The 26681-nt window shown below is 40.7% G+C and overlaps 2 protein-coding genes across 4 annotated transcripts in view; one reads left to right on the top strand and one right to left on the bottom strand.

Annotated features, from left to right (window-relative positions):
* Positions 1–26681, bottom strand: part of sgcd (sarcoglycan, delta (dystrophin-associated glycoprotein)) — a 152499-nt gene that overhangs the window by 64382 nt on the left and 61436 nt on the right. The window lies entirely within an intron of this gene.
* LOC143481479 (uncharacterized) lies at positions 69–18446 on the top strand. Its single transcript, XM_076979511.1, has 9 exons — positions 69–150; positions 2100–2262; positions 2767–2959; positions 3663–3729; positions 3980–4090; positions 4806–4877; positions 5131–5241; positions 17893–17943; positions 18141–18446. Exons 4-9 carry the CDS (start codon positions 3694–3696, stop codon positions 18216–18218), a joined length of 459 nt encoding a protein of 152 aa, XP_076835626.1. The 5' UTR covers positions 69–150; positions 2100–2262; positions 2767–2959; positions 3663–3693; the 3' UTR covers positions 18219–18446.

Raw genomic sequence — 26681 nt, 5'->3', positions numbered from 1 at the left:
TTGGTTGGGCTTTAAACTGACTACTCAAGCTGTAATTGGCTAAAAGCTCTGTCAATCATGCCAGTGTTATTCGATCAGTGGGCGGAGTTTCACTACGCAGATGCCACGTCATACTAATCGTCCCATAATTTCTAAAGACTGGAAAATCAGGTAAGGTAATGACCTTTATAAATACAAACACTGTTGTTGTATAATTGCTAAACATTTATTAATACTTTAGATTTGTCTGAATGATAAATTAAGCTTTATGTTGGGTCTTAGAAAGCTATTTGTCCCGACTACAAAAACGCTGATTTCCTCTAACATTTCCATGGGTTTGTAGTATAACGTTAGCATCAAATTACTTAGCTAGTCTAGTCTTTAATACAACATAGAATGAGTAGCTCTAGCCTGCTGGGTTAGATCACAAACATTTATCACAAATATTTATCAGTGCTTTGATGCTTCTACATGAGAAAGTATGCTGTACTTGATGTTTTAGAAAGAAAATTAGCGCCGCGATTATAATGCTAATTTCCGCTAGCATGTCTATGGGATTTCCAATATAACGTTAGCATCAAGCTAATTGTGTTATATAATTTCTTATCTAATCACACCAGCACAGTCTATATACAATATAGAATGAGTAGCGCTAGCTTCAATGCCGTAATCTAAAATGTTTAAATGATTATTTTGATTTAGAATTCATTTGTTACTAAACATTTCACCCCATCTGAGTAGTAGTAGCCAGCTTGTCAGCTAGCTAGTCAGTGTTAGGGAGTTTTCTGTGACTGGGTGAGTGCTAGGTTAGTTCAGTTATTTTCTCACTTTTGTTGGGTTTAATCTGCATGAATATGTGGTCTAGTCTACTCTTTAATACAACATAGAATGAGTAGCTCTAGCCTGCTGGGTTAGATCACAAACATTTATCTTAAACATTTCAGTGCTTTGATGCTTCTACATGAGAAAGTATGCTGTACTTGATGTTTTAGAAAGCCAATTAGCGCCGCGATTATAATGCTAATTTCCGCTAGCATGTCTATGGGATTTCCTATATAACGTTAGCATCAAGCTAATCGTGTTATATAATTTCTTAGCTAATCACACCAGCACAGTCTATATACAATATAGAATGAGTAGCGCTAGCGTCAATGCCGTAATTTAAAATGTTTAAATGATTATTTTGATTTAGAGTAGTAGTAGCTGATTTAGAGTAGTTCTGAGTAGTAGTAGCCTATAAGCTTGTCAGCTAGCTAGTCAGTGTTAGGGAGTTTTCTGTGACTGGGTGAGTGCTAGGTTAGTTCAGTTATTTTCTCACTTTTGTTGGGTTTAATCTGCATGAATATGTGCTCTGATGTTTATGATGTTTACTGTATTTGAATATATCATCATACAATTTAAAATGCCATTCATATTTGTAGATAACTATCTCAGGTAGTTCAGCTCCCCCAAATCACATTGTGAGAATGAATAAAATCCCCTGTAGTGGTTATTAATGGTTGGTTAGTTTGTACTTGTCATTAAGTCAGTCTACATTGTTTTTTCTTTGCAAACTATACAACACTAATTAGATAAACCCAAAAAGACAATCACAAAAATCACAAAAGACAGTTGTGTATTTTCAGTAACCTTATTACCAGCATGTTCTTATGACAGTTGGGCCTGCATTGTTTATATGCTGTGAATTAAGTGAACTCGCTCATCACAGCACTCTCCAGCCATTCAGAAACTCATATCTTGTTCAAAAATGCAGAAATGTGGGCTAATATGTTAGCTATAAGCCCTGAACAATCAAATGATATTAATGAGCAAAGTAACACTTAAGTTTTTTTTTGCTAGGAAGAGTAGCACTTGAGTTGCCATGGAGCTGAGAAAGAGAAAGCTTAATCCAAAAGAGGAGGATGCATATTTTACATCTGCTTGTAAAGACAAAGACGGGTTTGATGTGAAGTATATAAATGCTATAATAAATGCTATATAAATAAAGGTAATTTAATATTCATGCGTAATAGCATGTATTTGTTTTGCATTGTTGTGGTTTAATGTGATGTTTTCCAATAGCAACAAGAAGTCCACACTGGGAAGACCTAGCTTGACATGTTCTCTGTTTTCTCATGTAGGCCGTGGAGTTTTCAGCTGTGTCCATTTTGATAAGGGAGATTTTCTTTTGGAATACAGAGGGGACCTAATAAACAAACATGAATGTGAGAGAAGACAGAGAATATATAAAGAAGCGCTGAAAATATTCATGTTTGAATTTCGTTACAATGGAAAGCTTTTTTGGTATGTATATTATACTCATTTGTAGCTACACACTGACCAGTCACTTCATTAAGTCCACCTGTTTGTATCCACACTCATGCATTTGATCAGTACAACTTACCATATGTATGGTTTTTGTAGTTCTACAATAAAATAATATAATCCAGCGGTTTCTTTGCATACTTTGCCTCCTTTCACCCTCTTTAGTGGTCAGGACCCCCAGTGTGACTGCATTGATGAGAATGATCTACCACTGTGGTGGTCCTGACCATTGAAGAACAGGGTGAAGGGGACTAGTAAAGTATGCAGACAAACAGAAGTAATTGATAGAATGTAACTGTAGAACAATAAAGAGCACCTTGAAGTGGTGCTGAATAAATTGATAGTGAGTGTAAATACAAGGAGGTGTACATAAAGTGGTTGTGTGGTGATTATTTTTGAGGTTATGCTGTGATAAAAAAAAGATATTCTTTTATTCATTGTTGTACTAAAAGTTGTCTGTTATGCTTTATTTAAATGTTTCAGTGTTGATGCTTCATTGGAAGATAAGTCTCTTGGGAGACTTGTGAATGATGACCATGTTAGCCCAAACAGCAAAATGAAAACAATCAGAGTAGCGGGAAAACCCCATTTGTGTTTATTTGCAACAAGGAGCATTAGTCCTGGAGAAGAGATCACATACAACTACGGTGACTCTGAATGGCCATGGAGATGCAAGGTATTAAGATATGAGCATTCACTATAATTAAAGCAACATTCTATATGCAGATATATTTTAATAAATTCGGTGAGTGTATTTGAGCTGTGCATGGCTCAGACGTGTCCTGTGAGTGCAGTGTGTTTAAGGACATTAAGAATTTGCTGGTCAAGCTTAATCCATGAGTCAATGTGTGTCACAGGAACCTTCTATATAAGGACACTGCTACATATTGTAACTGCAGTGTTTGCTGGGATATTGTGTGCACCCGGTTGAGTTAAGCATAGACCTGTTGTGTAAGCTGCAGAGTCTCTTGCTCTGTAAGGTGCAGAGTCTCAGACTAGAGAGTCACTTGCTGTCTTCAAACATAGATTGAAACGTAGACCTGTTTCTTGAGTACTTAAAATGAGCACTAACTCAATGAATAACACTTGTAGTCTGTTCTTAAATTGTATGTCTCCTGTTTAAGTGAGCCTGTTTTAATCAAAATACTAAGTGATGGCATTGATTCCTGTGCATGTTAATGTCAACCAGTTAATGTTGATATGTATAGTGTAGGACAAAATTGTGGTCTCGAGGGACTTCTTTTTCTGAAGCTGTAGTTTGTCACAGATTATCTTGCATATTGTTTACACAACATTTCCATATACTGACAACACATGAAAATAGTCCACTGGTAACTAGCAATGATGCAGGTGGTATCTTGTCTCTGAAACGTCTTTAGGCTGTTCCTGGGACCTGTTGCCAGTGCTAGAATGGCTACCTTATCACCTGACAAAGAGCCACGACAGGTAATTTGTATTAATATAACATTCTTAATTAACTTTTGATCCCACAAATCTATTTTTGAAGGATTGTTACACAAAAATCAGCTGTCCACAACAGCAGATGTAGATAAATGTATTTCAGGTATCATTTACAGTCAAATTTTGTTACATAAGGAATAGCAGTAAGTTAGTCAGGGCTTTTAAAAGATAACACTTTTTACTTTCCTTCAGGAATGATTGGTGTCACATTTCTGAATCTTATTTGTGTTTCTAGAATTCAGCTGAGATAGATGCTGAGGAAACAACTTCTGCGCCACTGACCATGAAGGACCAGTTGTGGACTGAGGAGCACCATTCACAGATTTCATGTGAAGTAGCACGAGAGGTAATTTTGAGACACAATGCTGTGATTTTCAGAAAAATGTTGCACATTTTTTTGGAGTTGCAGTAAACATTCACTGTGTAATTGCCTCAATTCTTTTATGGTCCCTGAGGAAGAAAGAACTATAAAAATTATGTCAGACTATGAACCCCTGCATTCACTAGCAGAACTTGATGAGTTCAGTAAATGGAAATTGCCTGAATGTTGTGTTGTATTGGCTAAATCCTTAATATGTGTATTTAAGATTGTGTTTGACCATGACCTGTTATGAGAGAACATTGTGTTTATTGAGGACAGTGACAGAATATCTCAAAGTGCTTTGTCTTTACTTAAGGAATATTCATGTGTCAATGTGTGTGACAGAAACCTTTAATATCAGGACACTACAACTTATTGTAACTGCAGTGTCTGCTAGGATATTGTGTGTACCAGGTTGTGTTAAGTTTGGACCTGTTTTGTAAGCACACTGTGGTTTACAGGGAGGCTATAGTAGTTTATCAGTGCATGTTAATGGCAGCCAGTTAATGTTGATGTGTATAGTGTATGACGTGATTGTGGTCTCGAGGGACTTCTTTTTCTGAAAATATATTTCAAATCACAGACTATCTTGCACATTGTTTTCACACCATTTCCATATACTGACATCACAGGAACATGGTGCACTGGTGCCTACCAATGATACAATGATAGTGGTATCTTGTTTCTGTAACATCTTTAGGCCATTCCTGCAAAAGGACCAGTTGCCAGTGCTGCAATGGCTACCTTATCACCTGACAAAGAGCCACGACAGGTAATTTGTATTTCCATACCATTCTTAATTACCTTTTGATCCCACAAATCTATTTTTGAGGACCTGTTGCACAAATATTTGCTGTCCACAACAGCAGATTTGGATAAATGCATTTCAGTTATCATTTACGGTCAAATTGTTTTACCCAAGGAAGTAAGCAATAGGTTAGTGATGGGTTTTTAAAAGATAACACTTTTTACTTTCCTTCAGGAATGTTTGGTGTCACATTTCTGAATCTTATTTGTGTTTCTAGAATTTAGCTGAGATGGATGCTGAGGAAACAACTTCTGCACCACTGACCATGAAGGACCAGTTGTGGACTGAGGAGCACCATTCACAGATTTCATGTGAAGTAGCACAAGAGGTAATTTTGAGACACAATGCTGTGATTTTCAGAAAAATGTTGCACATTTTTTGGAGTTACAGTAAACATTCACTATGTGATTGCCTCAATTCTTTTATGGTCCCTGAGGAAGAAAGAACTATAAAACTTATGTCAGATTATGAACCCCTGCATTCACTAGCAGAACTTGATGAGTTCAGTAAATGGAAGTTGTCTGAATGTTGTGTTGTATTGGCTAAATCCTTAATAAGTGTATTTAAGATTGTGTTTGACCATGACCTGTTATGAGAGAACATTGTGTTTATTGAGGACAGTGACAGAATATCTCAAAGTGCTTTGTCTTTACTTAGGGAATATTCATGTGTCAATGTGTGTGACAGAAACCTTTAATATCAGGACACTACAACTTATTGTAACTGCAGTGTCTGCTAGGATGTTGTGTGTACCAGGTTGTGTTAAGTTTGGACCTGTTTTGTAAGCACACTGTGGTTTACAGGGAGGCTATAGTAGTTTATCAGTGCATGTTAATGGCAGCCAGTTAATGTTGATGTGTATAGTGTATGACGTGATTGTGGTCTCGAGGGACTTCTTTTTCTGAAGCTGTATTTCAAATCACAGACTCTCTTGCACATTGTTTTCACACCATTTCCATATACTGACATCACAGGAACATAGTGCACTGGTGCTTAACAATGATACAATGATAGTGGTATCTTGTCTCTGTAAAGTTTTTAGGCCATTCCTGCAAAAGGACCTGTTGCCAGTGCTACAATGGCTACCTTATCACCTGACAAAGAGCCACAACAGGTCATTTGTATTGACATACTAATTACCTTTTGATCCCACAAATTTATTTTTGAGGACCTGTTGCACAAACATTTGCTGTCCACAACAGCAGATTTGGAAAATTGCATTTCAGTTATCATTTACAATTGTCAAATTGTATTACCCCAGGAACAGCAATAGGTTAGTGAGGGTTTTTAAAACCTAGCCACTAGGGTGCACACACCAGTGTATTTTAGTGCTGGTCCCATGCCCGGATAAATAGGGAGGGTTGCGTCAGGAAGGGCATCCGGTGTAAAAACGGCGCCAAATCAAATGATGCGGATCAAAAATAGAAATTCCATACCGGATCGGTCGAGGCCCGGGTTAACAACGACCGCCACTGGTGCTGTTGTCCAACAGGGCATTAGTGGATATTGGACTACTGTTGGGACAAGGAGGAGGAGGAGGAGAGGGGGGAAGAGGGTTCTGAAGCTGAAGGAGAGGAGGCAGAGCAGGAAGTTGTTAGAGTTGGTACGTTGAATGTGGGCTCTATGACAGGTAAAGGGAGAGAGCTAGCTGATGCGATGGAGAGGAGGAAGATAGATATACTGTGTGTACATGGGACCAAGTGGAAGGGGAGCAAGGCCAGGAGAATTGGTGGTGGCTTCAAACTCTTCTACCATGGTGTAGACAGGAAGAGAAATGGAGTAGGGGTAATCCTGAAGGATGAGTTTAGTAAGAGTGTAGTGGAGGTAAAGCAAGTAAGTGGCAGGGTGATCTGTGTAAAGTTAGAGATTGATGGGGTGATGATGAATGTCATCAGTGATTAAGCTCCTCAGGTAGGTTGTGATGTGGAGGAGAAAGAAGAATTCTGGAGAGAGTTAGATGAAGTTGTTTTGCAGGTTCCTAAAGAAGAGAGAGTGGTTATTGGAGCAGATTTAAATGGACATGTTGGTGGAGGGAACAGTGGTGATGAGGAGGTGTAGGGTAGATGTGGTGTTAAAGAAAGGAATACGGAAGGACATATGGTGGTAGATTTATGCTAAAAGGATAAAGATGGCTGTAGTTAACACTTCAAGAAAAAGGAAGAGCACAGGGTAACATATAAGAGTGGGGTATGATGCACACAGGTCGACTATATCCTCTGTAGGAGATGAAACCTGAGAGAGGTTAGTGATTGCAAGGTGTTACCAGGGGAGAGTGTAGCTAAACAGCAGTGGACAGCAGGAAGTGAAGAAGAGGACGAGAGTGAGAGCGGAACCTAAGATCAGGTGGTGGAAGTTAAAGGATGAGGACTGTGGTGTAATATTCAGGGATGAGGTGATGCAGGTACTGGGTAATGGTGGTGGTGTTCTGGATACCTGGGATGAGACTTCAAATGCAGTGAGGGATGTGACTAGGAAAGTACTTGGTGTGACCTCAGGACAGAGGAAGACAGACAAGGAGTTGTGGTGGTGGAATGAGGAAGTTCAGGAAAGTTTGAGAGGAAAGCGGTTGGCTAAAAAACATTGGGATTTTCAGCGAGATGAAGAAAGTAGACAGAGGTACAAGGAGATGTGTCATAAGGCAAAGAGAGCAGTGGCAGAAGCTAAAGAGAAGGCGTATAGCAAGCTGTATGAGAAGTTGAACACTAAGGAAGGGGAAAAGGATCTGTACAGATTGGCCAGACAGAGAAACCGTGATGGGCAGGATGTCCAGCAGATTAGGATGATAAAGAATAAAGATGGAAATGTGTTGTCTGGTGAGGAGAGTGTCTTGGGAAGGTGGAAGGAGTATTTTGAGGAACTGATGAATCAAGAGAATGAAAGGGAAAGAAGGTTAGAAGAGGTAGAGGTTGTGAATCAGGAAGTGCCTCAGGTGAGCAAGGAGGAAGTAAGGGCTGCAATTTGGAGAATGAAGTGTGGTAAGGCAGTTGGACCAGATGATATTCCAGTGGAGGTATGGAAATGTTTGGGAGAGACAGCAGTGGAGTTTTTGACTGGGTTATTTAACAGAATCTTGGAAGGTCAGGAGATGCCTGAGGAGTGGAGACAAAGCATAATGGTGCCGATTTTCAAGAATAAGGGCGACATTCAGAGCTGTAGTAATTACAGGTGAATAAAGTTGATCAGTCACAGCCTGAATATCTGGGAAAGAGTAGTGGAAGCTAGGCTTAGAGGAGAGGTAGAGATCTGTGAGCAACAGTATGGTTTCATGCCAGCTAAGTGCACCACAGATGCTATGTTTGCTTTGAGAATGTTAATGGAGAAGTATAGGGAAGGACAGAAGGAGTTACATTGTGTGTTTGTTGACTTAGAGAAAACTTATGATAGAGTACCGAGACAGGAGCTGTGGTATTGTATGAGGAAGTCAGGAGTAGCAGACGTTGTGGTTCATAATAGGTATTCAGGAGCAAACCCGTGCAATGCTTTATAAGTTAATAAAAGAATTTAAAAATCAATACGGAATTTAACTGGGAGCCATTTTGTAGTTCTGATTACTGTTATTAATTGAATGTTTAATAGTCAAATGGTTCTTAAAGTTACACTTTTAGTTAAGTATTTATCGTATTTGGTGGATTTAGACATAGCGATTGCTTAATTCGTCAACATATATTAAATGTGGATTGGAACAGAATTCATATTCTGACATCATGAAACTATACAGTCTACAGCTCTGGCTCGTCCTTTTTTGGATATTATGTTCAAGAATTTACCAACCTGTGATGGGTATTATCCACTATTCTGCTGCGGAACTGGTTCGGCTACGATACTCTCAGTTTGTTCCATTGCTCTCACTACCGGCGCCTCTGCTTTCCAACGCGGATTTGATTTATATCCCCCGTCGAAAATATATTCATCGAGGGTCCCGCCGGTCTCTATATGAGGACATAACTGCTCCACTGCAATCCATCGGATCTACTGCTCGTCGAACCCGCCGTGGACCGAGTCGGGTAGTTGACCACAGTGTGCTAGTGTGCCCAGACCGGTTGGCTAGCACCTCTACTGGAGCTGACAGTACCATAAATTCGGTCTGCTTAACATCCGCTCGTTAACGAGCAAAGGACTTCTTATCCAGGATCTCCTTGTTGACCGTATGACATCCTCTGTCTAACTGAGACATGGCAACAACAAAATGACTTTACGCAACTTAATGAATCCGCTCCTGCTGGATATGTTTACATCTGTAAACCACGTGACTCTAATCGAGGAGGAGGTCTTGCGATATTCCATCGGGAGGACCGAAAAGTCTCTCCGGTGTCTGTGCCTGTCTTCGCCTCCTTTGAGTCACTGGTCTGTCAACTTGCTGGTTCCACACCTACCATCATTGTGAACATCTACCGTCCTCCTAAAGGTAACAAAGACTTTCTTCAGGATTTCGCTGCGCTGCTAACTCATCTGATCACTCTCTCACCTGCTATTATAGTTATGGGCGATTTTAATATTCATATGGACAGCACTAACAATCCCCTCACCAAAGACTTTATATCATGTCTGGGGAGCTTCGGACTGGAACAGTTTATTGACGTTCCCACAAACTGTAAAGGTCACATTCTTGACCTCGTTTGCTGCTCTGGTGTCACTCCTTTTAACCATTCGGTTGAAGAGCTAGCTATATCTGACCACTCTCTCATCTCCTTTAATGTCAGTTTGCCTCTCTTCATCACGAAGCTTCCCCGTCTCATCACCTTCCGTAATATTAAGGATATTGATTCTGTCTCTCTGTCCTCCAGTATAATCTCCCACTTGGATTTCCAACAACAAATGTTCCCTGATGAACTAATGTCATCATATAACACTGGTCTTCAGGCCATTCTGGATTCTCTTGCCCCGTTGAAAACACGTATGGTTCACTTCTCACGCTCAGCCCCATGGTTTACACCTGAGCTTCGTCTCTTGAAAACCAAGGGACGACAATATGAGCGATTGTTTCGCAAAACTGGTTCATCTGTTCATAAGGACATGTATAAGGACCATATGCTGCACTATAAGGAATCACTATCACAGGCTAAATCGGACTTCTATACTGGATTAATTATTTCTATGAATGGAGACACTAGATCATTGTATGCATTTTATAAAAAAACTGTGCAAGCTCCGGACTCTCTTCCATCGTATCTCTGTTCTACTACCTTCTGCAATTCTCTTATGTCATTTTTCAATGAGAAAATTAAGAAGATTTACAAGTCTCTTGAATCTCCATCTTCTACATTGACTATCCCTAATTATTATAATTTTTCCTTTCTTTCCTCTACATCTTTTTCATCTTTCTCTCTTCCTCCTACCTCAGAACTCTATGATCTTATTAGTAAGGCTAAGCCATCTACCTGCTCATTGGACCCTCTTCCCACTAAACTGGTCAAATCCTGTCTTCCTTCTCTGCTTCCTTTTATTACTGCAATCATTCACTCTTCTCTCACAACTGGGACTGTACCAGCTGCCTTGAAAACTGCAGCTATCAACCCAATTTTAAAAAAGCCTGGTGCTGATCCTACCGATTTTAATAACCTACGCCCTATCTCCAATCTCCCATTCATTTCAAAAATACTTGAGAAAGTTGTTACAGCTCAGCTTCACTCATATCTGTCACACAATGATCTTTATGAAAAATTTCAGTCTGGTTTCCGTTCCTCTCACAGCACAGAAACAGCACTTGTTAAAGTCACCAATGATCTCCTCTGCACAGCTGGTTCCGGTCAAATTTCTATTCTTATTCTTTTAGATCTGAGCGCTGCCTTCGATACTGTCTGTCACTCCACTCTTCTTCATAGACTGTCTTTCATCGGCATAACTGACACACCGTTACAATGGTTTAAATCATATCTGTCAAACCGCACACAGTTTATTCAGCTCAAAACCTTCACTTCTCAACCTTCTCCTGTAATTTCTGGTGTGCCTCAGGGTTCTGTCCTTGGCCCCCTTCTTTTCATAATCTATCTTCTCCCCCTTGGTAACATCTTCCGTAAATATCATATCAACTTTCACTGTTACGCGGATGACACACAGCTCTATCTCTCAAGTAAGCCTACTTCCAATCTTCTTCTGCCTTTCCTTACAGACTGTTTAGCCGAAATAAAAACATGGCTCTCTCTCAACTTTCTCAAATTAAATGGTGATAAAACTGAGGTTTTACTTGTTGGCACTAAATCCAATCTATCCAAAGTGACCAGTTTTTCTCTCACCATTGATAATTGTTCTGTCTCTCCCTCATCTCAGGTAAAGAGTTTGGGTGTCATCCTGGATAGTACCTTATCACTTTAGTCACACATAAACAATATTACCAGATCTGCTTACTTTCACCTTAGAAATATCAATTGTCTACGGCCTTCTCTTTCCTCCCACACTACTGCTATTCTGGTCCACAGCCTTGTTACATCCCGCCTAGATTATTGTAATTCCCTTCTTTTTGGTCTTCCACGTAAATCACTTCACAAACTTCAAATGGTTCAGAATTCAGCTGCACGTATCATTACAAGAACTCCCTCTTCTCACCACATCACTCCTGTTTTACAACAGCTGCACTGGCTGCCGGTTAGGCAACGCATCATCTACAAAATTTTACTACTTACTTTCAAGGCTATTCATAACCTTGCACCTCCGTATATAACAGATCTCATCAACATTACCACTCACTCACGATCTCTGAGATCATCTGCCTCCACTCACCTGTCTGTCCCCACTGTCCGCTTAAGCACCATGGGGGGCAGGGCTTTTAGTAACTCTGCTCCTAGGCTATGGAATGTCTTACCACCCGATTTAAGAAACTCTGACTCTATTACGTATTTTAAGTCAGGTCTCAAAACATACTTGTTTAGAGTTGCCTTTAATGTATGATTCCGATCTTCTGTCTATTTTATCCATTATTTTAATTTATTTGTACCTTTTCTCTGTCTTAATTTTATTTATTATTATTATTATTATTATTATTATTATTATGTAAGGTGACCTTGAGTGTCAGAAAGGCGCCATCAAATAAAATTTATTATTATTATTATTATTATTATTCTGGTCAGAACCCTGGCTGCGGCATTTTGAACTATTTGAAGTTTATTTAAATTCCGATTTGAACATCCTGACAGTAGTGAGTTACAGTAGTCTAGTCTGGAGCTAACAAAGGCGTGCACCAATTTTTCTGCATCATCTTGTGATAATGTATTTCTTAACTTAGCAATGTTGCGGAGATGTAGAAAAGCTATCCTAGTAGTATTATCTATGTATTTATCAAATGATAGGTCAGAGTTGAGTATGACGCCTAGGTTTTTGGCTACTGTGCCAGGTGTAATGGGGTAGTCTGCGAGATTAAGCATTAGATCTGGAATTTTCTGTTTTGAGGCCTTTGGGCCCAGGAGGAGGACTTCAGTTTTGTCCTCATTAAGTTGGAGGAAGTTTAGAGACATCCAGCATTTAATATCTCTTACACTTGATCTCTTACAGTGGAAAGTAAGTTGAACAGGCTAGGTAAAGTTATCTATGATTATGGTGTGGCAAGATTTGGTGTTGTGCAGAAGAAAGGAATGAGTAAGGCTGTTTGTAAATCAAGGAGGCAGGTAGAAATAGGAAAACTTGTCAAGGTTGTTGAGGAAGCGGTGGAAGCGGGGTAATGAGCAGGAAAGAGAGGGCATTGAGTTACTGCAAGACGAGTTGAAAAGTAAGTTAGGGAAATTACGGAGAGCAGAAGCTATGAGGAAAAGAAGGAAGAAGAAAGAGCGCGCTAGAGAGGCATTCTTTAAGGCGGCGTTTCTCAACCAGGGTCCCGCGGCACCAGATCTCTCAAGTTTGGTGGGCGTGAGCTTTTTTTCAGGCGGGGGAGGGATTGGAATCTGTCGCGATTACGTTCGCCACCCCCCAACCCCCCCGTCAACAACTTACGTTCGCAACTGGGGTGCCTTAAAATTTTGCATGCATATAAAGGGTGCCACAACTGAAAAAAGGTTGAGAAACACTGCTTTAAGGATCTGTTTAGATTTGTTAAAACGTTGTTTAGTCAGGAGAAGTCAGGGAGCCTAAAGGTAGGAAAGAAGGAGCTTGAGGGGCATTTTCAGAAGGTGTACTCAAGGGAGGAAAAGACTAGTGAGGTGAAATTGCCAGCAGATATTCCGCCAGTAGGTGACCTACAGTGGAAGATGGATGTTAATCCCCTTAAGTGGAGTGAGGTACAGGAAGTAGTGCGGTGCGCAAAAGCAGGTTCAGCACCAGGGCCTAATGGAGTTCCATATAGATTATATAAAAGTGCACCAGATGTTTTGAAGTTGTTATGGAGGTTGATGTTTATAGTGTGGAAGAAGGGGATTATCCCAAAGGACTGGCGAAGGGCAGGTGGTGTTCTTATTCCGAAAGAGAAGGATTCTGTAGCCATAGAGCAGTTTCGTCCCATAAGCTTGCTTAATGTGGAGGGTAAAATATTCTTTAGTGTAGTTGCACGTAGGTTGGCAGCATTTCTGAAAAAGAATAAGTTAATTGATACATCGGTGCAAAAAGCAGGGATTACAGGTTTTTCAGGGTGTATAGAGCATAGTAGCATGATTTGGCACCAGATTCAAACAGCAAGAGCAGAGAGAAGAGATCTACATGTGGTATTCTTAGATCTGGCTAATGCTTTTGGTTCGGTACCGCATGCTCTGTTGTGGAAGGCATTTGAATTTTTTCAGGTTCTAGATGAGATTGCGAGGTTAGTTAAAGCTTATTTTGGAGACATTCAGTTTTGTTTCAGCACAGAGGAGTTTGTTACATCTTGGCAACGTCTGGAAGTAGGTATAATGGCAGGGTGCACAATCTCATCATTGGCATTTACAATAGCAATGGAGGTGATTATCAGGGCTTCTAAGTGGGTTGTAGGTGGGGAGAGGCTGCATGATGGCACCCGGCTCCCACCGATTAGGGCATACATGGATGACATGACTACATTAACGACTACTGTTCCATGTACTCGGCGGCTGTTGGAGAAGCTAGGGGATAATCTTAGGCTGGCTAGGATGAAGGTTAAACCCAGTAAGTCTAGGAGTGTTTCAATTGTGAAAGGGAAGTTGACACAAGAAAAGTATGTGATGGAGGGAGAAGTTATACCGTCTATTCTGGAGAAATCAGTTAAGAGTCTAGGTAGGTGGTACACCGCAGCACTGAACGACAAAGAGCAGGTTGTAGAGTTAAGGAAGGAATTGGGTGAGGCGATTAATAGTATCGATAAGTCCTTTTTGCCAGGTAAATTAAAGTTGTGGTGTTTGCAGTTTGGATTGTTGCCTCGTCTAAGGTGGCCACTGACAGTGTATGATATTCCAATGACTGAAGTTGAGAGGCTAGAAAGGATTGTTAATAAGGCTGTAAGAAAATGGCTTGGGGTTCCACATTGTCTTAGTAGTGTGGCATGGTTTGGGAGAGGAGTGCTAGAACTGCCACTAACAAGCTTAGTTGAGGAGTTTAAATGTGCCAAGGTAGGCCGAGAAATGTTGTTGATGGGGTCGAAAGATGCACTGATCAAAGCAGCGGCACCAGTGACACGTACAGGAAGAAAGTGGAATTCCCAAGAGGCAACTCAGGCAGCAAAGAGGGCATTGGAGCATAGAGATGTTGTAGGGCACGTGCAAAATGGGAGGGCAGGACTAGGGTCAGGTGATACATGGAGGGCATTCAGCAAGGCCACATCTCCTGAGAGAAGGCGAATGGTGACTGGTTTTATTCAAGAGCAGGAGGAGGAAGTAAGGTGGGCAAAAGCTGCAGGACAGAGTAAGCAGGGTCAGTGGATGAAATGGGAAAGTGTGGAGAAGAGGAGAATCACCTGACGAGAGTTGTGGGCATTGGATGCAAGTCGTATAAAGTTTCTTGTGGGAGCTACTTATGATATGCTTCCAATTCCACAAAACCTTGGGCAGTGGTTTGGTGAGGATCCAACTTGTAAACTATGTGCAGGAAGTGGTACATTGAAGCACATCCTGTCGGCATGCAAGGTGAGTTTGTCACAGGGACGTTATACATGGAGGCATAATCAGGTACTTAAATCATTGGCAGGTGCACTTGATAAGAAGCGGTTGGAAGTTAATGGCATGCCAGTTGCTAGTTCCAATAGAGTAATTAGGTTTGTGTGTGAGGGGCAGCATAGCAAGGAACCAGCACAGTTTTCAAAAGTTGGTGGTAAGTGGGCTGATGCAAGAGATTGGAAACTGTTGGTTGATGTAGGCTGTAAATTGCAGGTTCCAGAGTGTATTGTTGTCACAAACTTGAGGCCAGATGTTGTGTTGTACTCTGAAAGTAATTGGATAGTGTATTTCATAGAGCTAACTGTTCCATTTGAGGACGAAGTTGATGCAGCACATGAAAGGAAAAGGTTGAAGTATGCAGATTTGGTGGCTGAGGTAAGAGAGCGGGGCTGGCAAGCATATATTAGACCTGTAGAGGTAGGGGCTAGGGGTTTCGTGGCGAAGTCTGCCACAAGACTACTGGCTGAGTTTAGATTTAGAGGCTGTGTGATGAGAGCAGTGGTAAAAGAGTTGTCAGCGGTAGCTGAGAGATCTAGTCAGTGGGTGTGGCTAAGAAGGGCTGAGGTTAGGTGGGGTAAGGATAGTACTTGAAGAGATCAATTGTTTGGTGTGTGTGATGTTGAGATATGGGTAGGATTGTCACTTGGCTTTTCCGATAGCCGTCGGGTAGCAGGGTTGTTGGTAAATTCTGTGATGGGCTACATTGTGAGCTTGGAGGGGGGTGGGTCTGGGACACCAGACTCCACTGATGAGCCTTCTGGAGGTGTTGGGGGCTCAATTCATCGAAACACCAACAAAGGGAGGTGCCTTCCTGATGACCCCAAGGAAAAGCTTGCAAGGTATTGTGTGTGTCCATGTCACTTTGTTTTGAAGGTCAGTCCAGGTTTGTTTGGTGGTCTGAGTACTTGGCAGTTGAGGCAATGGACCATGAACATAGTGCACTGTGCTTCTGGATCCTTGTCGAGCCAGTATCAGATTGTAGCTGCTGCTGTGTTCTGTTCAAGCAACTAGTGTGTGCATAGGGTGTGTGAAATATATCTTGTCTTCTTAGTAGTATTGTGTAGGTATTATTAGATCATAGTTGGTTAATACATCCTAGCCAAGCCTGTTGCATGACTCCGGATGTTAGGTGCAGGATTTATCATCTTCCTGTATTATGTTACTTACACAGGCCTCAATTTTTCTTAAACTGAGTTTGTCATCAGGTTTGGCTGATATGTAAAGTTGAGTGTCATCTGCATAGCAGTGAAAATTGACACTATGTTTGTTTATAACTGTGCCCAATGGTAGCATATATAATGTAAATAATAATGGAGCCTTGCGGGACCCCATATTTAACTTTTGTACGTTTGGATGGAATATTATTGAGCTCTACAAACTGATAGCGATTTGTTAAGTAAGAATAAAACCATGAAAGGGCTGTGCCTGAGACTCCAACCCAGCGTTCTAACCTTTCTAGCAAGATCCTATGATCAATTGTGTCGAAAGCTGCACTAAGATCAAGAAGCACTAACAGTGATACATAGCCTTGATCTGAAGCAAGGAGGAGATCATTTGTTACTTTAACTAATGCTGTTTCAGTACTGTGATGGGGAACTTTTTAAATATGTGATTCCTATGCAGATATAGGCATAATTGTTGGGCAACAGCTTTTTCTATGATCTTAGATATAAATGATGTGTTTGAAATGGGTCTATAATTAGCACAGTCGGATCAAGATTTGGTTTCTTGATCAGAGGTTTAATAACTGCTAATTTACATGATTTGGGCATGTGACCTATTGTAATGGATGAGATAACTACAGTTAGAGGAGGTTCAGTTACCGCTGGTAATACCTCTTTTAATAACTTTGAGGGAACCGAGTCTAGAGTGCAGGTAGCACAATTTAAGGAAGAAATTATTTTCTCTAATTCTGATTGTGGGAGTGGATGAAAAGCATCAAGTTTTTCTCCCAGTATGTAATTTAAATCAATATCAACCAAACCAGATGACATACCAGTTGTTTTGCTAATAAAAGGTTTTTTTTTTATTATCAAAGAAATCTATAAATACATTACTAGTGAGGTTTACTAGAATCTGAGGTTCTTCGCCTGCTTGATTTTTTGTAAGTTTGGAAATAGTATTAAAAAGAAATCTAGGATTGTTTTTATTTTTCTCTATCAGTGAGGCTAGGTATGCTGAGCGTGCTTTAGTGAGAGCCCGTTTGTAGTCAATAATGCTATCCTTCCAGGCACAGTGAAATACTTGTGAGATCGCCATTTACGCTATAATTTACGTGCTATTTGTTTGAAGTTTCTAGTTTGGTCAGTGTACCACGGGGTGAGCTTTTTAGATCTAGTCTTTTTATATTTGAGTGGAGCTACTATATCTAGAGCTGATCTGCAGGTATTCTCTATACAGTTGGTTAGACTGTCTAACTCCTGGATCCTGGATCGGATGGCGATCCTTTCTAGACACTTTATTAGGAGTATCTCCATATATACACTCCATCTATTCAACTCCACTTACATGTAGGACCACTTTGTAGTTCTGCAATTACAGACTGTAGAGCATTTGTTCCCATACATACTTTGTTAGCCCTCCATTAACCCATTCATCAGTGGTCTGGACCCCTGTATTTGAGCTGATGGACCACTTAGGCACAGATGGATAAGACACAGCAGTGTTGCACACACTGTCCACATACTGTACACTCTATTACACACTGCTACTTTGTTGGTCTGCCTTGTAGATGTAAAGTCAATCTTTTTGCTGCACAATTCTTTTATGTCATCCTCTAGTTTTTCATCAGTGGTCACAAGATCCCACTGGATTTTTTTAGTTAGTCCACTGTTCTGTGGGAGTCATGAAAATTGAAGGATAGGATGAAAAGGCGATAGCAAAGTATGCAGAGAAACAAATGTTTACATATATTTTCAAATACACATGCTGATTCATTGTAATTCCCTTTTTTATAGAGATACAGAAGACCCAGACAGATAGGAGCATTACTGTGGGATACTCTCCTGGTATTTAATTTAATCACATAGATGGACATTAGGTGTCACACAGAATTTTAATTGTGAATCACAATTTACATGGCAGCTAATCATTAGGATATTACATGATCACAGTAATCTCACACTTTTAAAATTCTGTGACAGTAAATCATTTTACATTTGCTTAATGCAAAATTTGTAACTTGTTTTTTGTTTGTTTTTAATAGTGTGCAATGACAATTCTGCAGCAGAAATCAAAGGTCCTGGGAAAAGGACAAAAACACTGTGGTCTAAACAAGAAGTGATGGCTGTGATGAAAACACTTCAAGCCTCATATAACAAAAGGAAAACTGGCCACGTTGGGAGAATGTCAGCAGTGCAAAGATGCTGAGGACCCTGTACTGGCAGGCCGAACAGTACAAAATATAAGAGATTTTGTTAGAAACAGAGGGAAAACATTTCAAAGGAAAGCCCAGTCTAATTGAAGATTTTACAATAATACATAGTTTTGTTTCAGGCTTTGTGGATTTGTTTTTTTTTCCTTAAAAATGTAGGAAGAGAGATTATTCTCTTGTTTTTAAATATAATTTACATTAAAATACAAATTATAAATAACAAAGCTATAAACTCATTATGTCCAATGTTTATTCAATGCAAGGACTTGTTCTTCTTAAGCATGCCTGTCTTGGTAATGCATCAAGCAGTCATGTTTGTGTTTGTGTATAATCAAGTTCTAGTAAACCATCCTTGTCCTTCTAAAACAGTGAAATGGCCATTTTTGTGTATTGTTAAGTGAGTGTACTGGTAAAGCAGGTAAGACCTTATAGACCACATTCTAGCTATAGGCGGGACATTTTCAACATGTCCCCATATGCAAGCACAATGTCAGGTTGACATGTAAAGAGTTTGATTTTGTCTAGAAGAAATCTGAAGTGATATTCATGTTCTGCAAAAAAATCCAGATTTTTTAATGTAGCCAGCAACTCTTTAGCGCAATGGGAAAGGTAGGTCCCTGTAAACCACATTCTAACTGGTTTGGCAAGGAGTGTCCTCGTAAGACATAAAAACCAGTATGTGTGTGTGTGTGTGTGTGTGTGTGTGTGTGTGTGTGTGTGTGTGTGTGTGTGTGTGCACATGCACATGGGCATGTTTTTATGAGTCCCCAGAGCAAAAGGAACTGGAAAAACACATTCCCCCCTTTTCTTAATATGCCTGCTTTGCTGACAGTATGGTGAAGAAAACAGCCACAACGGCTTTATCCTATGCAGCACTTTCCGTTTCTGCACACTAGCATGATGAATAACAGTAATCATTGTTTAGCTGCCTACTCAGGGCCGGAGTTATAAGTGGCCGGTTCATCATTAGCAGAAAGCACCAGGGTGTTTGTTTGTGTCTCTGCATGTGTGTGTTGTATGTCTAAATGTGTATGACACGTGTATGTGTTTGCATGTGTATGACAGTGTGCTTCATCAGATAACGCGTGTGTGTGTGTGTGTATGTGTGAGTGAGTGAGTGAGTGTGTGTGTGTGTGTGTGTGTGTGTGTGTGAGGGAGAGAGAGAGAGAGAGAGAGAGAGAGCGCACATGGGCAAAATCAATACAGGGAATTAAAAAAAAGCCTGATATATATAGAATGTTCAGTGCCGAACGATTGTAGCAAAACGACAGCTCCTCTTAAAATAAAAAGAAAACAAGACATGTTTGTTTTACTTTATTGTCATGAAAACAGCCACTTTCTACTTACCCAGGATATTCAGTGTGTTGTCTACAAATATATTTTTTATATTTTGTTAAGGCTTTCAAATGAATGAACCACTAACCCTCATGTGGAAGTATGATTTAGAGTTGGGCCACCACTTAAGTGTGACCTTTTTGTTTATTCAAAACATTTGTTTTTGCTGCTGTTTCCTATTAAATTTACATAATTATATACAGAATTATATCCATTATGTCAGGGCTGGCTCGGATGCCGTGCCATCCACGTCCACTAGGGGCACCCGAGCCAGGGCTGGCTCGGATGCCGTGCCATCCACGTCCACTAGGGGCACCCGAACCAGTCCTAGACTTCAGCAACGCAATCAGCAATGATCTGTCTCACCTGTTGCCATGGCTTCTTAAGGAAGCCCGTGGAGATGGATCATAGCTGATTCGTTGTGGTTACGCCGTTGCGTTCTCAGCCTCTCCTGTCTTTCTCTGTTGCAGCGTTTGCCTCTGTAGGTGTCCCGTCACCTATCTCTCCTGTCTGTTTTCTCTGTCTTTTTTCGAGTCCTCTCCTGCGTTGCTTACTGACCTCCCTCAAGTTTTCCTCAACCTGTTTATCTTCCTATCCCGTTGCTGTTTGTATGGGAAGGGTTTTTTGTTTGAGTAGCCTTTTTGCTATTAGCCAGCTACTTCCCCTGGCGTCCTTGTTTTGCTTTATTTCTTTTTACGCGTCCGCATTTATTTAGGCGCTCCTTTTAGTTCTGTTAATTTTTGTGGCACTTGTTTATAATATAATTATATACTGAATGATATCCATTCAATTAATGATTTTAGAAATTACTCAAGTGTTTAAAAGCATGTTTACATATGTGTCAACTTGTGGCTACACCACATTGGCTTTTGTCCAGCAGATATCTGCATTATATGGCGTTGCACCATACAAGACTGCAAGCTTGTGCACATGCCTTAGCCACGTAACAATAATAGCAATATACAGTACTAGACTTCCGATACAAGCCCAGAACTTCTGTGTGTGGACTGGGTACTACATAATTACATTTTATAGGTGAATACAGCCCATCTAGAAAATAAAGGCAGAAAAAGAAAATAAGCTGCATTACCCTCGCTAGGCCATTCATTTGTTTTGTTAGTAATGGTTTAGTTAATGTCCAAGTAATGAGTCTGACATGATTGACCAGCTCAGTGCAGTGGCTACAAAACTGTAGCATGCTCAGCAGGAGAAAGGAATGGAGACTATCAAACAGGTTTCCCATGCAGGAGAAAGGAATGGAGACGATTGGATGGGTTCTCCATGAGGAAAGGAATGAAAGGAAAGATGATCTGAAGTGTTCTCCATGAGGAACAAAGGATGGAGACAATCTGAAGGGATCTCCATGGCAGAGAGAAGCCGACCGTTTCGCCAGCAGCCCCTCCACCCTCTCCACCCAAACCTAGAAAGTAGGTAAAGGTTGAGCCAAATAACTGGGCAAGAAGATATGGGACCAGTGAGTTACCCAAACAGTGTCTCAAACAGTGACTGTGACCTGAATATGAACTCTGGCTGATAGGTTTCTGCTTGACCCCCCAACAGCCACCAAGCTTTAATTTAATTAATATATTAACTCTGCCTTGTCAAAGATTTAAGTCTGTTTTGAGGTGTAAAGTCCTATTTTTTTTGTATGAAGTAATTGACATTAGGGTAGCAGCTGTCTGTGTCATTAGGACTAACAAATTCCCAGACGAAACTGCCAACCGAATGCTGATGACTTTCTTTAAAACTACTTAGTGTGAAAACAGCTTAATGACCACTTCTCTGCCGGATGCATTGCCTGGTCATTCTCAAAAGGGGTGTCATGGACCTGTAATGACCATTATCTGTTATTAACTACCTCAGAACATCAGCGTGGTCTGATACTTGCGTCCCTGCTGGCTATTATGCAGAGCCACTTGGACAATTCACTTCGTCTTAATTCACTTCGCAAGGCACAGGAAACAAGACTGAAGTGGTCAGGTTACATGATGAGATCAGGCGTGAGGGATTACAGTGGTGAGACCAGAGGCTCCCATCAGTGTTGACCGGGAGCAGCAGGCCACCCACAGCAAAAAAAAAATATCGGTCACGCAGTGTGAGTAGAAGATATGAGCCACTCAACATGACCCACGTCTTCAGACAGCAGCATTGGAAATAGAGGTCCACAGAATGTTTTACCAACTGATTCATAAAAAAATCTTTCAGAATTTGAGCAGGCAATCATGTATTTGTTTGCTAATAGAGTTCAGCTGACATTTAAAAAATTCTGAACAAGAACCTGATACAGCATATAGGAAACACAGGGGAAAGTATTGGGAATGTGGTTACAGAGCATAGATTAGGTTGAAGCATAACGCATTTTGTAAACAGACAGGAAGCCCCTGCCATCCAGTCAAATTAAAACAGCTAAAAACAGACTCCTCCCCAGCCCAGGGCAGAGAGGGATGGGTCCAGAGGACACCAAGGGAAGTGCTATTAGCATCTGTTAATCAAAATGACTTCTTTTTGAGGGAAAAACATATTGTCACTGCCATTATGTAAATCCGCCTATCAGGGAGAGACGCAAAGATTGTCCCGTGGATGCTAAGAATGATCAAAATGATGGCTTTTGGCACAATGAACCAGCACTACTGAAAGAGAGAGCCATCAAGAGAGGGAGAGAAAAAGGGGAAGACATGAAGAATGCTGGTGTCACATACTCCAGTGTGTGAATCTGAGTGATTGAGGGACTAGTTTTTTATTGTATTTATACAATGTCTGTATTGGGAGGGTCACTTTTATACAAGTATTGCATGTGATATAATGGCCATTAGAACTCCTTATGTGGTCTTTGCTGATTGGCAGAAAATAATGAGATTAACTGTGATAGGTGCAAGAACTCTTTTTAAATAGACTTTGGGAGATACCATTGGTGGGCTACCAAGAGTGGGGCGATGTGGAAGATTGCATTTCATCTTCCCAGATGTCCCGAGTGTGAACACATTTCGCTTGAATCATTGTTTGCTGTGCTGAGATTCAGGAAAGTGCTTGTTTCAAATCATTTCTGATGGCAAGCAAAACCAGCAGGTCACAGTATCCGATGTAGTAAGTGGTGGACCCAGGATTTTTATTTAGATTAGTTCCTGTGATGCTAATAGGACTTTCAATAGGGTATTACACGATGGCAGAGGGCAACAGGGGCAGTTGCTAACCAGTTCCTGATGCCACCTTGGTTTATGGAAGGGCCACATTGGTTTATGGTTGCCCAAATATAGAAGAAAAATAACTTACAACCATTATCAGAATAGCTCAGTCGGTTTGAGGCTTATTTATGAGCACGGACTTGGAGGCTACAGCAGTGAGTAGATTTTGTCCTTTGTGCTCTTGAAGGAGAAGCCAAAGAGAGATAGTACAGAGATGTAGAGAGAAATACTGCTTTAGAAAATGTTTACTGGGAAAATATTAGCCTCAAGTAAGAACAGTTTTTAAATGTCAACAAAGGGCTAGCAAGGAGGTGGAGCCATTCATTTCGAATCTCCATGTGTCTCATGCTAGGTGGTGGAACCAGGAGTCAATGGGTGAGGTTAAATCTCTACAGTTGGTGCTGGGGCTGTAACTGGGATGGTGCGGGTTGAGCTTCAGAGAGCTGACACTTACCCTTAGTAAGGTCTTTGCTTAAAAGGTGAGTATAATCTAACTCCATCATTAACTCTCTGAAGTCAGGGCATTTTCACAACATTTGCATATTTTGTTCCATTTGCCTTTAAATATACGTATGGCATTTGCATTTCATATCAAAATATTCAGAACAATTTCAGCTTTCTTCCAAATGAGGTATCACTTGATTTGAGTATTGTATAAATAAATAATATGGCCATTCAACTGAAAATATGAGGTCAGATCTTCAGAAGTTTTTTTCATATCTCATATGGAGTATGTATTGACATATTGAGTAAAAGTGTGGACTGTCACTCTACTTTTACCAAATTTTATAAAAAAAGAAAAAATGTTATATTATTTATCAAGCAAAAAGTTTTAATATATAAAGATTTGTGTGCAAATGAAAAGAATGAGAATTGCAGTAACTGTAACCAAAAAATGGTTCTGGGGGGAAAAAAACCTCCAGAAAAGTCTCATCTGCACAGGAATGTTTTCATTATGGTCGAAACAAATTCATGCATGTATACCAGCTCACTTTCACACACACACATATAATTACAAAGTAAACAATTACTAATGAACAATCAATTTTGTTAAGCGAGTCATGACTACTGTATCACAAATCAATTAACATGTTTGCACAGATGTATTTAACTAGATAGCTAACTGGTTAATTAAGTGCTAACTAGCTACCTGTCACCAGCAGATTTCATGCCTAAATGTGACCATAGCTGTCACTGCCATGTTGATTACCCAGAAAAGCGCTATTGTAAAATAACCTTCATTCAGCAATCAATCTCCTTCACGGTCATAATCTTCTTTATAAATTGCATTAAATCCCTTAAAATCTAAAGCTCTGCTATCTTCATCACTACTTTCCAAAGCCGCAAATATTTTGCACAACATTCATGCTAGTTAGCTTGATGTCGACTGAATTAGGAAAAAGTTTCTGACATGAGGGGTCAATGGCGTACAATTAGCATGGATGGAAGTAACACATCCCCACCAATATCCAGGGATTATTGAATTATCCCCAACAATAATTTGATCAATGGAGTAGAATTAGCATAGACATAAGTGATGTGTCCCCTCCAATGTCCTTAGTGATTTCATGATTGTCCATGGGCTAGATTCACAGAAATTGCAACAAGAATATATTTATCACATGTGGTGAGAAGCAGGAGTAAGTTATTAGTGACACACAAACCTACGAATCAAACTTAGGCATATTTTTTTTATATTTATTGATTGGCTTATAACTCATACTTTCAATTACATTTAAAGGGCAAAGTCTACAGATTCGGGAAATGTATGATTCTTATTCGTATGCTGTATTATCACAAAGATACATCAAGAAACATCCAAGCTGATGCACTTCACGTTGACCACACAGGGTTAAATTTACACTTCCCAGGGTTTGAGCGGTGGCATGGGATCAAGCTTTAATAATCTGCCATTGCCTGAAGGCAGAGAAGGACAAAGATCCATATCTGGGGGTTGCAAGACACCACATTAAAGCTCCTGAGCAACTGTTGCCACATGCTGAAGTAGTCATGTGGTTCCACATGCCCCAAGCAGAGGGAGTTTGCTTTGTGAAGACTGTATGAAGGATGACCAAGAGTGACGTGTGAGGTGAGTGGTAGCTGAGGTACATGCGGGAAGAGTTTGAAATATGTGAGGGGTCAGTTCGCTCTTCCGTGGTCAGGGAGGAGAGTCCAAGCTTTGGAGATGCTGGCTCTGTTAATGTGACCCGTATGGAACATTCTCCCTAGTCATTTAGAGATCCTTTCCCAAAAGGTTGAAGGATTGAAACTTGAGCAGTTGGGGGATTGTTGAATCAGTGGCAAGGAATCTTTGCTCATGATGGTGAAGACTGGCAGCACAGATGCAGTTGATCATAACATCCTCACGAGGGAAGTAGCTTTCAACAGAGAGTGCTATAGGGTGGTACTACCTAGTTTATATACAGAGCTGAGGTCTTTTCAGGGTATGTTGGTACAGCATGATATGAATGAGGTTACTCTTAAAAGACATCCATCCCCTACTCTGAATAAAAGTCCTTAAAAAGTTTGATGAGAGTAGAATCATATTCTCCTTTAGACTTGGTGATTGACTACTTGCAGGTTAAGTCCATTCAGCTGATAAGGAAAACATCTTTCAACAATTGCCCATTGGTCTATGCAGTGCCCCAGCAACCTTTCAAAGGTTGATGCCGAGACGTCTGGGGGCCAAGTGCACAACTTGTGGTGTACTCGCCACATTTTTCTAGGCACTGGGGGGAGGGGGGGGGTGAAGTTAGAGCGACTGCCTGGAGTCCGTCAGAGTCGGAGAAAGAGCGGGTGAGAGTGAGCGCAAGGCCTCATGCAGTGATTTAGAGGAGCTTCAGTCTTGTTTTATCTGCCTGACACACCCTGACTACTACAGCCTGGGCATTCGTGCTGGGGATTATAAGGGGAGAGAACTGAGCAGGATGGTAAGTTTCTGGTCCCCGGGTCTTGCCGCTGATTTTGTGTGTGTTTGCTGGCTTTACTGGGCATGCGTGGCTCGGCAGGAGGGAAACTGGTTGCAATACTTAGCAAAGGCTTTTGGACAGTTGAGGGACCATGGAGTGAAGCATGAGCCACACAAATGTAATGTTTTTGATGGTCCTGTCATGTCTAGCCCCGCCCCCTCTGTCAAGTGTACCTTTTGTTTTTCTAGCCATGTATCTATGTTTTGATTCCCTATGTGTTTCTTCTGCCACTCCCATGCCATTTGTCACACCGCCCAATGATTATTCATTCCCACCTGTGTCTAGTTGTTTTCCTTGTTAGTCCATTGTATTTAAACCATGTTTCTTGTGTTGTTCAGGGCTGTAAAATTCCAATGTCCACAAGCTCAGAGAAAAGACACGACTGCGAGGAAGATGAGACCGGAACACACTCAGGGGGCTCAGAGAGAGATAAAGACAATTTGCCTAAACATAGACTCAAAACTCATTTACGAGAACGAGTCTTTCAACGAGCCTGTTATTGTCCTTTAATTCAGACAATAACAGGACACAAGACCCAAGAACAATCTACTGATGCTTACGCCACAGTACAAGAAACAAGATTAACAAAACAAGACTACCGAAACGAAACAACGAAATACATGGACAAAACTTCCATCACGACAATGAATTGATGACCAACAGCTAATCCAGATAAACACTTTAGGAAAGAAGAAGCTATCATCATGTAAAACACAACACGTACTGAATCTCAGTGTTGGCTTGTTGAACCTGGACCGTGACCCCGACTCTGATTATGGATGTGCCCTTAATAAACCTCCCTCTGCTCAGCACATGCATCCGTCTCAGCGTTACAGATCAATTCATTTAGTTAGTAAGGGATGGATGGCAACTAACCCAGGAAAGAC

The sequence above is a fragment of the Brachyhypopomus gauderio genome, chromosome 18, assembly GCF_052324685.1.
Source record: "Brachyhypopomus gauderio isolate BG-103 chromosome 18, BGAUD_0.2, whole genome shotgun sequence".
Classification (NCBI taxonomy): domain Eukaryota; kingdom Metazoa; phylum Chordata; class Actinopteri; order Gymnotiformes; family Hypopomidae; genus Brachyhypopomus; species Brachyhypopomus gauderio.
Note: the sequence above shows the minus strand (reverse complement) of the source record. Positions and strands in the feature narration are given on the sequence as shown.

Bases quoted from the DNA above. Each gene is read 5' to 3' on its own strand.
- LOC143481479 (XM_076979511.1), top strand. From the start codon at position 3,694: ATGGCTACCTTATCACCTGACAAAGAGCCACGACAG. The intron at 4,091-4,805 runs GTAATTTTGAGA...TAACATCTTTAG, and splicing joins CATGTGAAGTAGCACGAGAG to GCCATTCCTGCAAAAGGACC. The intron at 17,944-18,140 runs GTATTTAATTTA...TGTTTTTAATAG, and splicing joins TACTGTGGGATACTCTCCTG to TGTGCAATGACAATTCTGCA.